Here is a 15,000-nt window from a genome sequence, read left to right on the forward strand (position 1 = left end):
AGAAGAAAAACTCCTCCAAAACTAAATTCCCATCCTTTAAAAGTTTAACAACTGCTCAATGATGCGAAGGACATAAGAATCCCAGAGAACCTTAAGTCACACTTCAATCAGACAACGAACGGTGCCTCACCTGAATAGCATTGGTCACGTTCCAGGCCGCCTGATACTCGTTGATCTTCGCGCCCCCCGGTGTCTCGCCCTCACATCCCCCGGCGAATGTACTGTCCGACCCGAACGACTGCACACTGCCCTGTCTGGAAGAGTGCAAAGGTGCCCGTCTTCAGTGGCCACAGACAGTAGCGAGGATGAACCCCACCGACGCTCCTACTTACCTCGGAGGGTAGCCGCCCGCCTGGTAGCCATTTTCGAAGTCACCTTGATTGAAGCCCGTCTCCTGGTAGTGGTTGGTGCCGTCCGCTTGCTCCGTTCCGGTCTCCTGATAGTACGCCTTGGGGTTCGTGAACGGATTCAGCGGATTCATTTCCGTCGTTCCACCAGCATCACTCGCAACTGCGAAAGATCGTGATGAAAAATCGCCAACTATTCGGTCTCCAGAGCAGGGATTTGACTTACCATCTGATTCAGCAAAGTGCACATTCTGCGGTCGTGGCGGAACGGGGGGCTGCGGTGAGCGCACACCACTTCCACCACCGCCAGCACCAGCAGCATCAGCACCACCGAAGCTCTCGCCGGCCGTCTCCTCGTAACCGTTCTGCTTCTGCTTGGAAGGGATCGTTTGGCGTGCGGTCTGCAGGGCCACGTTCAGTATGCTCTTGACCGGTGGCAACGGTGCCGACCGTAGATTGTTGAGAAACGCCATCCGGATGCGATCGACGATGAATGGATGGATGAAAGGACGCTACCTTTGCGCGATGCCAACGGAAGCCGCGATTTACGGTGCGGCCTAAGCGACTGCTCTCAGTGTTGGCAAGTTTGTCCTACACAGCCACCGCTAATAAACCTAGCGGAAGGTTTTTCGTGTGCAGTAGTGGCGGTCGCTTGTATGCGGAACCGCTCCGGAAGACTTTTGCAGTGATTTTGTTGTGCTGCGAGTGACAAACTGAGCGCTTATCGGCTTACTGCTGCTACTAATTGGCATCCATCGCTGTCGGTCGATCCTGCCGAATGATTGGAACGTCCCGAGAAAGAGGAAGAAGAAGGTTATTAGATGGCAGCAAAACAAAAGTAATAAAGCAGCATCCAAGAACACGAGAAGTGTTCTCGCGGGAGCTAAAGTATTGATTTTTAGTGGCCCTCTCTCGCTCTCTCTCTCTCGCTCTGACATAAAAGAGGATGGCTTTTCCGTGATCCATTCTGATGAGACGGATGAGGGTGAAAAAGGGAGCACCGTCACGTGTTACGATGTCGCGGAAAAAAAAACCTTCACCGAAAACTCATAATTTCCAGCGAGGTATTTTTCGCTTCCCAGTGACACGCCACGAACTTCCTGTTTGGTGACTTCGATGTAATACGTAACACCCGCGTGAAAGGGCCCCAACGAGGACGAGAGCCTGTCTCCATCTAAAAAAAAAAAAATGGTGGCCCGCAATCCTTACCTTCATCCGAATCCGGAGGACGATTTCAAACGATCCCTTTCCTCGTGGTGCTCCCTGGTGCTGGCTGCTGCTGCTGCGAGTTCAGAACGGTGGAACGCGACGGATAAGGCAACCGCCGTGGGCTTCTTCGATGGAAAACAAAACGGAAAGGATAACTTCAGGTGACTTCTCTTGATGGTGGGGCCTAGCAACCTGCGCGCACTACCCTTCAAGTACACGGTGGCCAATCAGTGTGCCATTTCGATTGCGAGTGTCTTGGCGAGGCAAATTTTCCATCCTCGCCGAGCACCGAGCGGATGAGCGTGGATGATGAGCGTGGAGAGAATCGGTGAGAGAACTCAGGACATCTTTTGCTCCCCCAAAAAGGACGATCCCACGTTGCTGTTGCTAATCGTGGCAAGGAGCATGGCCAATGGCGGCATGCTAGAAGGTAAACATTGGGGAGTGTTCTTCTCGCTCGCAGTAAGCGTTGAGTATCCACGATTACTTTCACGGAATACCACTAGAGGCGCGTGTGGTTTGAATTCACGCCAACGGGGAGACGCGGATTTCGAGGCCTCCAAAAAAAAAAAAACGGTACCGCCGATGTTGGTGAGTCGTCGTTTAGCGGATAGCTAATGCGGTTAGCGTTTTAGCTGGCCTGTGGAGAAATCCCAGCACGATGCGCTTCACGCACCTTTGGTCACGATTTGTTATTGTCGTGCCTCGGAGGACGATTGTGTCATAAGTAGTCGGCCAGAACCGATTGTTGACCGCCGATTCTAACGGTCAACTGCTTACTTGGGTAGAAAAATTGAAGGAATTCTCTAGACTGTCCACACAGAGAAATAGAGCCCGGGACATTAGTTCTGTTCATTAACGTACTAATAGGGTTTGCATTACAAAACGAAGGTGAAAAAACAAATCGAAGGAAAACAACCGGTGTTATGCATTGGTGAATATCCCCAAAAAGTTGTCCTCCCCCACCTGTGTGTGGCAATGGTTTTCGATTTGGTCTTGAAAAAGATAAACGCCTGCCACGTGAAGCGCCATGCCCTAAAAGCAACCGGTTTTTAGGAGGGCCCTGGGGGAGGGGGTGGCTTTGCTTTCGTGGATGCTATTTGCGGAGCTGGACACTCGCTAATTAGCGAATCAACATGTGCGGTCCTCCGGTGGTACGTCCAGCGTCGTCTATATAAACTCGCTGCCCCAGCAGATCACTATCGGACTCGACATTGTCCATCGTAATCGCGAACATCATGAATAAGGTGGTTTTGGTAGCTTTTGTGGCCGTGGTGTGCTATCTAGCTGCTCCGGTCAACGGTGCTCCCCAGCACAAGGAGCATGAGGTGAAGCATGGTGAGGCTCCGCGGCACGACCAGGAACAGAAGAAACCGATCGCGCACGACCAGCACCCGAAGGTGCATGATCAGCGTCCTCAGGAACACGGTCCCGGTGCCCATCAATACCCCAAGGTGCATGATCAGCGCCCCCAGGAACACGGCAAGCATAGGCGTGATGTAAAGCGGACCGTGGAGGAACAGAAGAAGCCGATCGCGCACGATCAACACCCCAAGGTGCAGGATCAGCGCCCGAAGGAACATGCGTCTGGTGCCCAGCAACAGCCCAAGGAACACGAGCAGCATGTGAAGCATAGGCGCGACGTGCAGCAGACGGAGGAGGAACAGAAGAAGCCGGTCGCGAATGATCAACGCCCAAAGGAACAGGCGGCCGGTGAAACTCACGATGACAGGCTGCCACATCCTCGACCACCGACGCGAAGGCGTTACACTCCTACGGCCACCCCAGGAAACAATGCGGCCACTATTAAATCCAGCACACCTTTGGCCCACCAGCACAACCGCAAACCCTACAAACCGACCACGGCGGCATCCGCACCAGGAACCTCCAGCCAGGCTTCGGTAGCCACACCAGCGGTGCCAGCGGCATCCCCGGCAGTGGGAGCGTCCAGTACCACGGTGCAGGCTCCGTCGAGTGGAACCTCAGCTGGAGTGTCGGCCTCGTCGACGGCCGCTCCATCCGTTCCATCGGTGTCCACTAGCGCTGCACCGCTTCCAGCCGTCCTCGGTTAATCCGACAGACGATTCGTGCCGGCGTTACATGGAAAGAAGGTCAGTTGGTAAATAAAATACGATTCACTTTATTCGTCGAACTATTGACATCACGAAAGGAGCATGGGTAGCGACATCGACGCGGCAACGCAGCCCATCATAATCACGCTCCCCTCCGTATTGGCCCACCTTTGTACCGCCCGGTGATCGAGCAGCGGAGGAGGTTTTACGTTCAAATAAAATCAGCTAACGTACAAGAGATAAAGGAAACAAACAGATTTCTCTAGCAGGTGCTAAGTGCTGTCAACTTCGCCATGGATGAGGCGGTCACGCTACTTTCGCCTCGCGAATAAGTCATCCCACTATGATACAGGGGTTTTTTTTTGTCGGGACCTGTTGCCCCTTCTTAGTACTACTCCGCTTCACTCTACCACGCTGCGACGAAATTGAACGCCGGTCGGGATGTGAGCGAGAGTGTAAGGGTAAAACAATTAAACACATTTTCGTACGTAATAGTAGTTTGCTAGCATAAGCCTGCTTCACAATCGCTCGTCCGCAACGTACACTGTTTGCCCTAGCTTATAAACATACGAAAGAAACTTAAGCCAAGTTAATATGCGTTTAGTTCGATTAAAGGGGGCTAATGGACTACCGTTACCGCGTGTTTAACGGTAAGGTATTGTCACCCTGCATCGCCCAATAACATTGCACACATGCACACGCCGGCAGTTAGGGAGAGATAAGACGAAAAGAAAAACATTGTCACAATCTGAGCCACACCTGAGCGCGCCCGGAACGGATTTGCACCCCGATTTCCGCCTCACCACCGGAGAGGAAGAAAGAAGAATTTGCCATAAAGTATAAACGAATAGAAAATGCTACGAATTCACGACCAACCGGCGCACTGGGCCAATTCCTGGCGCAGATCGATCGCTTCGCCTCATTCCATCTCAAACTCCTTCTCCCAGCTTTCGTCCGAGTTGGAGGACGACGCTTCCGCCTCCTTCGTGAAATGGTTCTTGTCAATCTTGAGCGCACCGTCCTTCTTCGCACTGGCTTGTGTCGCTGGTGATTGCTGAGCAGGCTGCGAGCCACCACCTTTCTTGCTGTTCGCTGGCAACGCATTCTTATTTACAGTCTTGCCGCTGGCCGTGTTGACACTCTGGGCGGATGATGCCTTGTTACCCGGTTGTTTCTGTGTGCTGGCTTTGTTTTGTTGTTGTTGCTGGTTGTTGGACTTTTGGCCACTGGCTCGCTGCTGTTGTTCCTTGGCATTGGTATCCTTTTTGGATTGCTGCTTGTTGTTGCCACTGGCTGGGGCTTTGGTCGGTTTCGTTCGCTGTGGTGTACCCTCGATATCCGACTGCACCAGCAAGGATTCGTCAACGATCTCGAGCTTACCAATTCCACTGCCAGTGAGGGACTTTTCACGCTCGCGAATTTCCTGTTCGTATTCCTCCAGCAGACGGGCCTGCTCTTCCTCCGAGAGCTCAATGTTCGTTGCATCAAATTCAGGCACTTCCGCCCAGGCGAGATCGTCCGCGATCGGATAGGATGGTTCCTCTGGGGTAGTTTCTGTGGGATTAATTCAAATGTATTTAGCATCCTGGACACTGAAGTCAACATAATACTTACCTTCTTCCACTTCTTCAATCGCCCGTCTCGGTTGATCCGTCTGCACGATCGCCTTATTGGGGGCAACGGTTTCCGCTGAGGCAACGGCAGCCTTTGCCTTTCTTTCGGCAATCTCAGCGTTTGCGATGGCATCTTCCAGAAGGGCCTTTTTGAACAGATACCTAAAACCGAGATCAGGGCAGTTCAATCGGTTGTACTCCATGATCTTTAGTGAATGGAAATCATTACCTCTTCCAAAACTCCATGTGTGCCACGCGACTCGGTACCAGCGTCACGTACTTTTCGTTCAGTATCGTGCTGCTGGCCAGGTGTTTGCTTAACCGTGGCTCTGTAAACTGTTCCTGCTCTACCACTTCCATCCAGCGCTTGTACTTTTCGCGCAGCTCATCGGCCGGCTCCTCGATGTACGTTTCCTCACGTGCCTGCAGTTCGGCCAGATGCTTGTGAAAGCCGGTCAGTGTCACCGTGCCATCGGCCGTAATTAGCACCGCTTCGGTTTCTTCGTCATCCTCGAGCGACGGTACCAGCGCTTCCGTTACCTGACCGAGGAAGCTGCTGAAGCTCTTCTTCATCGCTCCGACCGTGGAGTCGGGTTCACCGAGATGCAGCGTCCGGCCAAGTGCTTCCGAGGCGCTGCTGGCTTCCGATTTCACGACCGTCGAAAGCTCTGTAAGATCATTCTTTACCGCTTCCAGCACCGAGGCCGACTGCAAGATAGGAAAATACGTTTGACGGTGAAAATGAATTTTCTAAGCAATGAAAACATGATAAAGGTGGCTGAAATGGAATGATTTTTCCGAGGAAAGTCAAGCAACAATGCACTGCCCTACATCAAAGCAATCTCGATGGCGCAGCAACGGAATATCGTGCGGCGCTGTGCAATATTGATAAGGATGGATCGAATCGATGCAGATGATAAATTACAGTTTACGTTGGTGACACTTCCTCCATCCGTCTTATACCTTCGTACGAGCCGTATCGATCCAGGAGCCCCACCAGCTGGAAGAACCTCCCGATGTGGTGCTCCCCGTGGGGCTGGCCGGAGATGCTGCACTCTTTTTCGGACTGGCTGGGGCACCTTCGGCAGATCCAGCTTCCGCCGCACTAGAACGCAACACCGCCAGAGATAAAAAGAATCGTTAGTTTTCCCGCTTTGAGGCACGCAGTTTTTGTTTGCTTTGTGGCATACCTTTTTCCATCATCGGCCATATCGCTCAGTGTGCGTGTTGTGCGCTGTTTACGCGTCTGGAACGAACAACCTCGCCAGCCTTTTCTGGAGCGGATGAGGATGGAGGGGCATGCAGCAACAACAAAGCCCGATTGCTGCTTAGATTATCGTCGCGCAGAGGGGGGCTTTCGTCGGAGGAAGAAGGAGGCCAAGCAGGCCTTGTGGACACAGCAGGCAAGGATTGGTTCACGCGGTGGCGCAGGAACGTTGCAGTTCTTACGGCGGTGTTCACATTTGCACGTACGCAAAACACACTCACTCGCACTGGCTGCTGATGTTGTTAATGGTTTTTGGCCTGTGATACACGCTCCAGCAGCTGGCTGAAACCATTCACGAAAGCATATTTCTTTCTTCCTGCTGGCGGCAGCCGTCTGGCCCACGAACGATCGGTGACCGAGAGCACGCAGATTAGGATCACACCGGAACACTAGCTTCCGGAAGGTTGTTGTTGTGGGCTTTGGCGATTAGATTCTTGAGGAAATGGAAATTGCGACACGGTTTTGGTCTTCGTGCACGAATTGTGTATTTTTCCATCCCACGAAAAGCGACGGCTATGCGACCTGCGCTTTTGGTCGGCCGTTAGCCGACCTTAGTCGACCCACACAATCTTGCACGCAAGCCACGAACTGTCAAAGCGTTATTTTGTAAACAACGCTCTGTTTGTGTTGTTTTGGGGCAAAAATCCTGAAATTCGTGGACGATTTCAGGCATCCGCGATGGCTTTAAACGTTTCGCTCAGTGCCTTCCAATCGATCGTAGTGTCCGAGGTGAAGGCAAAGCAGACGGCATCCGTTGCCATCTCGACCGACATCCTGGACGACTTAGCCAGCCGCTTCATCATCAACGTACCGGTAGAGGAGCGCGAGAACCTGATACGGATCTGCTTCCAGGTCGAGCTGGCCCACTGGTTCTACCTCGATTTCTATTGCTCGGAGAACAAGCAAAAGTGTGGCATCAAACAGTTTGCGCAGCAAATTTTCAAGGTAAGTTCCTATTTTTCTTTGACCCACCGCAAACGTTGCTGACCGATCGCTCTTTCTCGCCCGGATAGCATGTTCCATTCCTACAACCACACTGGCCACAGGTAGATGAGGTGTTGGAAAACTGGAAGCAGTACAAGCTGACGGTACCGACGTACGGTGCGATCCTGCTGTCGGAGGACCTGAAGCACGTCCTGCTGGTACAATCATTCTGGGCGAAATCTTCGTGGGGCTTTCCGAAGGGGAAAATCAACGAGCACGAGGAACCGGAACACTGTGCCATCCGGGAGGTGTACGAGGAGACGGGATACGATATTAAGAACCTCATCAAGCCCTCCGAGTACATCGAGATGACGATCAACTACCAGTATACGCGCCTGTACCTGGTTCCCGGTGTACCATTGACGACGGTGTTCGAACCAAAGACCCGGAACGAGATCAAATGTTGCGCGTGGTTCCCCGTCGAGCAGCTGCCAGTGACGAAGCACGAGAACCTCGTCAAAGATAATCAGAACTTTTCCGGCAACTCGTTCTTCATGATACTGCCGTTCGTGAAGCGGCTAAAGAGGTGGATCGAGAAGCCCGGAAAGGGTAGCAAGGCAGCCGGTAAGGGTGGCATCCATCTGCAGGCCACCAATTCGCCCGTGCTCGGAGGTCCGGGAAAACAGAAAATCTTCTTCGAAAACAATCTAAACAATGGCGGTGGTGGAAGCGGTAGCAAGAACCAGTCGGGCAGCCAACAGCCCCTTCAGCAACAAGGGCAACGCGCTAGGCAAAGGCATAAATCGATGGGAGAAATTGAACCACACAATGCGGGATCCCGTGCTAAAAATACATTTGGCACTCCAACGGTCAACCAGATTCAACAGCCACACCAACACCAGCAGCAGCAGAGTGTTCCGAATCAACCGTTCTACAAAAACAGTCCAAACTACAGTCAGCAGCAACAACAGCTACCGAACATGGATCTGAGCCGGTCCGTGCGTGCAACTAGCGTTACCGGGGATGGAGGATACCAAGATTTCTCGGCCGGTATCGTAGAAGGATCGTCGGCTTGGTCGAAGAAGAGCTTGAAAAAGGCCGATAACTCGCTGACTGTGTCTGGCGGATCGGCCCCGGGAACCGGGCATAGCGCTGAGCGGGCCGGGAAGAATCAAACGAAAAGAAAACTCTTCGATAACTTTCCACCCAGCACCGACGAACATTCCGCCAGTGGTGGTCATGGGGCTAAAGACGACGCTTTCGCCGAGTTCGACAAGATCGAAGCGTGGGTTTCGTTCCGGCTGGATTATAGTAAATTCCTCTAGGAATTTTGGTTTATCAAAAAGGCGAACATTGGCGAACAAATTGGGATTTTACCCATAAACGATAAATTTTATTTCTTTGGCAAATAAAAAGATTCACAAATGAGCATAGGTAACTAGGATGTGCTTTTTTCGAGATGGCAACGGCGTTAGGAGAGCGGTGGATAAAAAAATCTCCACGTAACTAGGTTAGCGGCGGAACAGAAGTATGTAGTAAACGCGTAGCTACATCTAAGCGCACATAGAGCACGCTCGTCCTAGCAACAGAAACCCATTAAAAGCGGAGCAGCTTCCTCCCGACTGATCATTGTTCTTTGAAAAGCAGAAGAGAAAGGTTGTTGGAAGGAGCAAAAAAAGTGCGAAATTCCAGTGAAGTTTTTATTTTATTTTTGAGTGTTCTATTTTACAAACCCTTTGGAATCGAACGAGCTCCCTTTGGCTGAAAATTGTTACGAATTACTGCAAGTTTTTCCTGTTAAACAGTGCACTCTCCAGGCGGGGTAAGTTTTGTGATTTGGCGAACTAGTGGAATAGTGGCTTATTTTATTTTTGTGTGATTAATTCGAACACCGCCAGAAACAACCCTCGGATCTTGAAAGTGAAAGAGAGTAGAAGCCGAAACAACCGGTGAAAATGTGCGATCCGTGCTGCAGCCCATGTGATCCGTGCTACCCGTGCTATCCTTGCGTGAGTACCGACGAGTTTGCTTACCACTTACCGTTACTCCAAGCATCGCGTTCGAGGGACAAAGGGGTGGGCCATACCGTTCCTCAATTTGAAACTCACCAATATTAGCGATATCCATCTATGATGGAAGGAAGGGGATTCATGTTGCAATTTTATCGCCATGTCTACTAGGATCGCAGAGAGCGAGAGAGTTTTGCATGCATGCGGCTAGAGTAGTAGCAGCTTCCAGAATGATCACATAGCCATTGCAAACTGATTCGTTGGGAGTTTCCAATTTTCTCATTGCATGTTACTCGTACGTCTGCTCGGTAGGGTCCTAGCGCAGTTTGTGGTCCTTGCGCTCCTTGCGGACCATGTGGACCATGTGGTCCGTGTTCTCCTTGCGGACCATGTGATCCGTGTGCTCCTTGTGGACCATGTGGACCATGCGATCCTTGTCGGCCATCGTGCGGACCTTGCGATCCGTGCGAACCATCGCTTCGCACGGCTCACGATCTGAACTGCATGCCGCAGTGCCCGACCGTATGCCCACCGCAGCGTTGCGGACCACGGTTCATCACCGTACAGCAGCCGCCGCGGTTGGTGGCACAGAAGAAGGTGATCAACTGTACGCGGACGGTGATTGACAAGCACGTAGTGCCGCAGACAAAAGCGATCATCGAGCCCAAGTTAATCTATCAGCCGAAAACCATCTGCGAACCGTGCATCATCTACAAGCGGCGTACCGTGCCGGAACCGCGCATCATCTACTACAAGCGGATTGTGCCGGATCCGAAGGTGGTGTGTACGCCGCGTGTGGTGGTCGAACCGAAGGAGATTTGTACCACGCTCGTGTGCCAACCGAAACCACAGGTCATTCAGGTGCCACCGGCCAAGGACTACTGTTGCGTACCGGCCGGTACCACTTTCTTCAACAATGGCTGCTGTCCACCGGGCGTTGGCCCCATCTGTCCTCCGCGACGCTGCTAGGATTGTAATCGGGAGTGATGCTGCTACTTCTCGGCGATAGGTAAGTGTACAAAGGTGTGTTCCGAATGGTGGTTTCGGTTCGTCGGTCCAGCCCGCTAGCACACGCAACCGAAGGCTGTTTGAATAGTCCGAACGCCATTCCACCCTTTGTGGCTTACCTACGCTGTTGTTGCGCGCAGAGAACGACTCTTCTAATTTGTGCTTTATTTTCATTTTTTTTTTATTTCGAACAAACAGCCACCGAGGATGTGCAAGAGCCGGGAGCTGAGAGGAGGCAACCTAATTATGACCTGCGAGTGTCTGAAACGGAACGGGCTGCAGAACGATTGTCCACGAACGGAGTGTCAGGTAAGGGTTGCCGACCGTTATTGCCCAACGACAGTTAAAATAGTTTCCGCTCGGTGTGCATTTCCAGGCCAAACCATGCTGCCTTACCAAACCGGAGGCAAGCTGCTGTCCGTCGCGGTGGGCTCGTCGCTATCGCTACGTCACGATGGGGCGGAAGAGCAACCCTACTTGTCCGTCCAAGTGTACGGTGCCGTCGGGAGGTGGCGGTTGCAATCCCTGCCCCGTTGGACCATGCTGCCCCTGTCCATCGGGCCCATGCCCGGAATCGTACTGTGTTCCAACCGTAGCTTGTGATCCGTGCTGTGGACCGGCCGGTTACTGTGCTCCTTGTGAGCCAGTTTGCGATCCCAGCTACCCTCCCGTGTGTGATCCTGCTTGTGCCGTACCATACTGTAAGCTTTCCATTTTGGGGACACTGCACGAATCTAGTAAACATTGAAAACTATTTCTCCCTCTCTTTTACCGATCGTAGGTAATCCGTGCAGTGATTGCTGCGGACCGTGCGGTCCTTGCTAGAGCCGAGCCTGCCAAAGCGTGAGATGATCTGAAACTTGCAGTGGGACGAAATTCTATCCAAATTTTGACTTGGCAACCAACTTGGTGTTGGCTAGTTTTTGAATAAACAAATTACCATGTGTGAGCAAGCAAGCCTTTGCAGGTTCTTTCAATGTAAAACATTAGCATAGACCACGGGTGTTCAGTAAGATTTTTTTTTCTTTAGAAAGTAAGTATCATTGTGTGTTATTTGTTGTTGTTTTTTTCTCTCCCTCTCTCTCTCTCTATCTCCTTCAAATTGTTTCTTTTTTCATAAAGATTTTCTTAGTTGTAGCAGCGAGGACCCCTTTCGGAACAGGCGGGGGGTCGATTTTGTTGAGTTTAGTAAAGGGGTGGTTTGCATTACAATTCGTCAGTTTTTGCTTATGCTTTTTGGTATGCTTCTTTAGTTTAATTGTTTGAAATCCTGCTTCCGCCGGGATCGGACCCATTCGCTACCGCACGACCGTATTATGCTTTGTATTTTTAAAGACTGTACAAATACCTAGAAAGCACTTCATAGTAGTTTTTTGTTTTTTTTTTGCTGCATTTTTCCCCTTTTTTCCCTCGTTCGTTCCGTTACTATAATTATTTCAAACTTTTCTGTGCCGTATTTGAGTAAATCGGGTTTAGTTGATGTAGTGTACTCATTGTGGATATTTATATTCTCGAATTTAAAACGACCTCAGCTATAGACGTACCGTAGCGAATACGAATCGGAACAAAGCTTGAGAGAAATGTGTTGTGTAAACAATTTGGGCGAGTGACCCCAACCGTATGCACAATCGCACCGGCTTGTGTGTAATTGTTTGCGGGATCTCGTTTCCTCCGGGCTGCATAGCGTTGGGGTTGGGCCTTTTCATGTGTGTACGTCGATGTTGCGTTTAACGGTACTATTTGCTAAAATTCCATTTCACTATTAAACATTATTTTCTACAGTATATAGGGTTCGCCACGTTGCCGATGGCACTCGAAATTTTAGCACTCAGTAGGTGTGTAAGCTATAAAAATGTCATCATTGTTCAATCACTGCGCTCAACCGTTCACTATATTGTTTATCGTTTCTTTCACAGGCGTTAGAAATAGTTAAAGAAGGGATTAACAAAGTTATAAGACGTTATCGCCTTTCACCTAGTGTTCGCTAACGGATAACAGGCTTCAGTCAAAGAGTAAAGTTAAAGCGACAAACCTTGATGCAGCGTACAGTTAACAGATGCGTGTGTTTATCTTTTGTTGTATTGTTCCTTCTCGTCGTCTCACTTCGTCACAAGAACTGGCGGAATTGACGCCCTCTTATTGTTTTGCATAGCTACATTGTTTAGCCTAGCTGACGAGAGTCGCCTATGTACAGGATATGTTGCTATGACTACGAAAAGTAAGACCGTGAACGAATGCCGGCAAACATAGTGGGAGAGAGAGACAGAGCGTGCATCTGGCTGGCTGGCTGCGCTGGACTATATACTGCTGTGTATATGGAGAAGGACCACTAATCTACCGAAAGGGCTAAAAGTGTTACGAGCCTTAGATGCAGCCAACACTGCCCTGGGAACCTTAGATACTTATTGTGGGCTTTACTTATCTTTGATTTCGTGTGCAACGATGGTTGCAACGATGCTGTCTACTTTGTTTATACTCTGGGAGAAAGGATCCCATTTGGATTGGTTTTAGTTTGCGGCGTTGTTGCTGCTGCTAAAATGTCTTTCGCTTCGAAAGGGGTACTTAACCTAACTTTGATTTCCTCAAAGCACAGTCACGTAATGATGATTGTACGCTCTAGAGAGAAACGGGCGATTGAGGAAGTGGAACGGATCCTTCCCGATGCGGCACGATACGCTTGCGGTTCATCCATTTTGCTAATTCTACTTTCCCGCACTTCTAATTTACGCTACTACCAAGTGTACCAGTATCATTTGAGTTTAGCGCAACGTATTTCTGCTAGTGTGTTGGGTGTGGATAAACTCTTTGCTAATAACATAAAAACGATAGGGAGTAAACGACATCACTATGCTCTAGGGAGAGAAATGCACTAAATGCCTTCGCTTAGTAACGCTTACGTTACGCTAGTAAGAACGCTGGTAGTGTGTATAATACGTATCGAAACCGGTGAGATCGGTTGATCGAAACTATGTACATGGCAAAACGAGCGATCGAAGTAGTTAAAGTAAAGCTTGTATAGTGGACAAAAGCGAGCACCGGATCGTGGAATCTAAGTGTAACAAAAAAAAAAGAGGAGGGAACAAGAAGCGATGCTTTCTCGGCTGCACGTCCTTTTGCAGCAGAATTTTCGCTTCCGACCGACAATCCTGATAGAGGCCCCTACGGTGTATATGTGGTGATCGGTTATAAGCATCTCGCGCATCGCCACAACGCCATCGGTATGTGCTATACCCTTCCCTCCGGGTTCGTACTGAGCCGCACTGCAGGTGCTGGAGATTCACTAATTAGGTTTTCCCTCACGTTTTCTTCTCCTCACGAGCCACTCACATGTCTTTTCATTCGCTCAACATGATGATAAATCTTAAATCGTTTCACCGTAACACAGTTATAGAAACTATTTTCTCTCCGCTAATAATGTAACCATTTGTCCGCTGTGGTCTTTCTTTTTCCCACTTGTTCCTGTAGGTAGCTAGTTTGCAAGGTAGAGAAGAGAGTAATTTGAACTGATATTTCCATGGCTATTTGTTTGTTTTGTTTCGAAATTTTCGTCGACTTTCGTCACCTTCTTGCAGAAGCAAGAAGTGGGATCGTTGTCGTTAGAGCGCTATGGTGGGCGCCTGTTGAGTATTACGGTACGGGAGTTGGTATTTGTTGTACTTTCTTCTACTTAACCCCCCCCCCTCCCCTGTGTATGCCTGTTGTGTAAGCCTTGGCTAAGGTGTTTAAGAAACGCGAGAAAACCGAGATCCATCCGATCTGTAGCAATAGGCGAAACCATCGGGATTCACGCATAATCCGTGCATGATTTGTCTTTGCTGTATTCCTTCCCTCTTGTTTTGTTCTTCTTCTTCTTCTTGGTTTCTGTTGGGTTGGTTAACATGCTGTTGGTTCATTTGCAGAATACGTCAGCTACGCGACGGCTAGAAGCCCCGTCGCGTGACCCTGACGCCCTGGGATATGTAAAATTCTATTGATGGCGGATGTGGCGCGGGCTTTTGAGCTTCGCTACGGGAACGTGGAGGTTTGCGGTTTTTCTGGGGGGCTTGGCCGTCGACTATTTGCAGCAGTAGAAGAGGATGGTCCCATGTCTTAAAGCCATGGAGAGTTTCAGAGTTTTTTGTGTGTTTTTTTTTTTGGTTCAGGGGTTATACTATCTCGTAAATGGTATATGGGATTAGCTCGATTACTTGCTTACCAGTTTTTTGTTTGCTCGGGTAGCCGTTACACTTACACTATTGTATATTGGTTCTGAAGAAGACATTCTACTCTACTATTTCGAAGCATTCGATCGATTTATTTTATCTGGCCCGCGGTACTGCCCACGGTTTTTGGTTTGATTTATATGCTTAAAAATCGCTCTAGCACGATAAGGTTTTTGGTTTAAAATTGTTCCACTACTCAACTCAAACCGATTCGCCATTTTTGGTCACCCTTTCTCTCTTTATCTTACGCGGGCTTTCGCATTTCCTTGCACTATTTAAGCACGCCAAAGGCTTGGCGCTTGTATAGGGCCCCGCGCGATGCTTCTTACGATTGTTTTCCTTTAACGCA

The 15,000-nt window shown here is 50.0% G+C and overlaps 5 protein-coding genes across 7 annotated transcripts in view; 3 read left to right on the forward strand and 2 right to left on the reverse strand.

The window, feature by feature from the left end:
• The window catches only part of LOC126574886 (vesicular inhibitory amino acid transporter), a 5,513-nt gene extending 3,730 nt beyond the window's left edge, over positions 1–1,783 (reverse strand). Inside the window, exons 1-4 of the mRNA XM_050235297.1 lie at positions 1,557–1,783; positions 574–1,118; positions 333–510; positions 131–254 (exon numbers count right to left, since the gene is read on the reverse strand). Coding sequence (XP_050091254.1) covers positions 131–254; positions 333–510; positions 574–820 — 549 coding nt within the window. The 5' untranslated portion in view covers positions 821–1,118; positions 1,557–1,783. The remainder of the gene's footprint in view (positions 1–130; positions 255–332; positions 511–573; positions 1,119–1,556) is intronic.
• A 988-nt stretch (positions 1,784–2,771) lies between these two features.
• On the forward strand, positions 2,772–3,699 carry LOC126575973 (activating signal cointegrator 1 complex subunit 2 homolog). Its single transcript, XM_050236991.1, has one exon. The coding sequence runs from the start codon at positions 2,795–2,797 to the stop codon at positions 3,626–3,628; it is 834 nt and encodes a 277-aa protein (XP_050092948.1). The 5' UTR covers positions 2,772–2,794; the 3' UTR covers positions 3,629–3,699.
• A 138-nt stretch (positions 3,700–3,837) lies between these two features.
• LOC126575972 (BSD domain-containing protein 1-A-like) lies at positions 3,838–6,976 on the reverse strand. Its single transcript, XM_050236990.1, has 5 exons — positions 6,432–6,976; positions 6,205–6,346; positions 5,471–5,949; positions 5,243–5,403; positions 3,838–5,182 (listed from the first exon to the last, which is right to left on the reverse strand). The coding sequence occupies exons 1-5, from the start codon at positions 6,449–6,451 to the stop codon at positions 4,548–4,550; spliced, it is 1,437 nt and encodes a 478-aa protein (XP_050092947.1). The 5' UTR covers positions 6,452–6,976; the 3' UTR covers positions 3,838–4,547.
• Positions 6,977–7,150: 174 nt separating this feature from the next.
• On the forward strand, positions 7,151–8,860 carry LOC126577529 (m7GpppN-mRNA hydrolase). The gene is made up of 2 exons (XM_050239208.1): positions 7,151–7,453; positions 7,522–8,860. The coding sequence occupies exons 1-2, from the start codon at positions 7,187–7,189 to the stop codon at positions 8,755–8,757; spliced, it is 1,503 nt and encodes a 500-aa protein (XP_050095165.1). The 5' UTR covers positions 7,151–7,186; the 3' UTR covers positions 8,758–8,860.
• A 217-nt stretch (positions 8,861–9,077) lies between these two features.
• Positions 9,078–11,400, forward strand: LOC126577530 (late cornified envelope-like proline-rich protein 1). Of its 3 annotated transcripts, XM_050239210.1 has the most exons (5): positions 9,078–9,254; positions 9,331–9,441; positions 10,648–10,758; positions 10,826–11,150; positions 11,231–11,400. In XM_050239210.1, exons 2-5 carry the CDS (start codon positions 9,388–9,390, stop codon positions 11,272–11,274), a joined length of 534 nt encoding a protein of 177 aa, XP_050095167.1. In that variant the 5' UTR covers positions 9,078–9,254; positions 9,331–9,387; the 3' UTR covers positions 11,275–11,400. The 3 variants fall into 3 exon arrangements, with proteins under 3 accessions (XP_050095167.1, XP_050095166.1, XP_050095168.1); XM_050239209.1 differs by lacking the exons at positions 10,826–11,150; positions 11,231–11,400 and adding an exon at positions 9,754–10,450 and having other exon boundaries at positions 10,648–10,757; XM_050239211.1 differs by lacking the exons at positions 9,078–9,254; positions 9,331–9,441 and adding an exon at positions 10,309–10,450.
• The last annotated feature ends 3,600 nt before the right edge of the window (positions 11,401–15,000 follow it).

This window comes from Anopheles aquasalis, chromosome 3, assembly GCF_943734665.1.
Source record: "Anopheles aquasalis chromosome 3, idAnoAquaMG_Q_19, whole genome shotgun sequence".
In the NCBI taxonomy this organism is placed as follows: Eukaryota; Metazoa; Arthropoda; class Insecta; order Diptera; family Culicidae; genus Anopheles; species Anopheles aquasalis.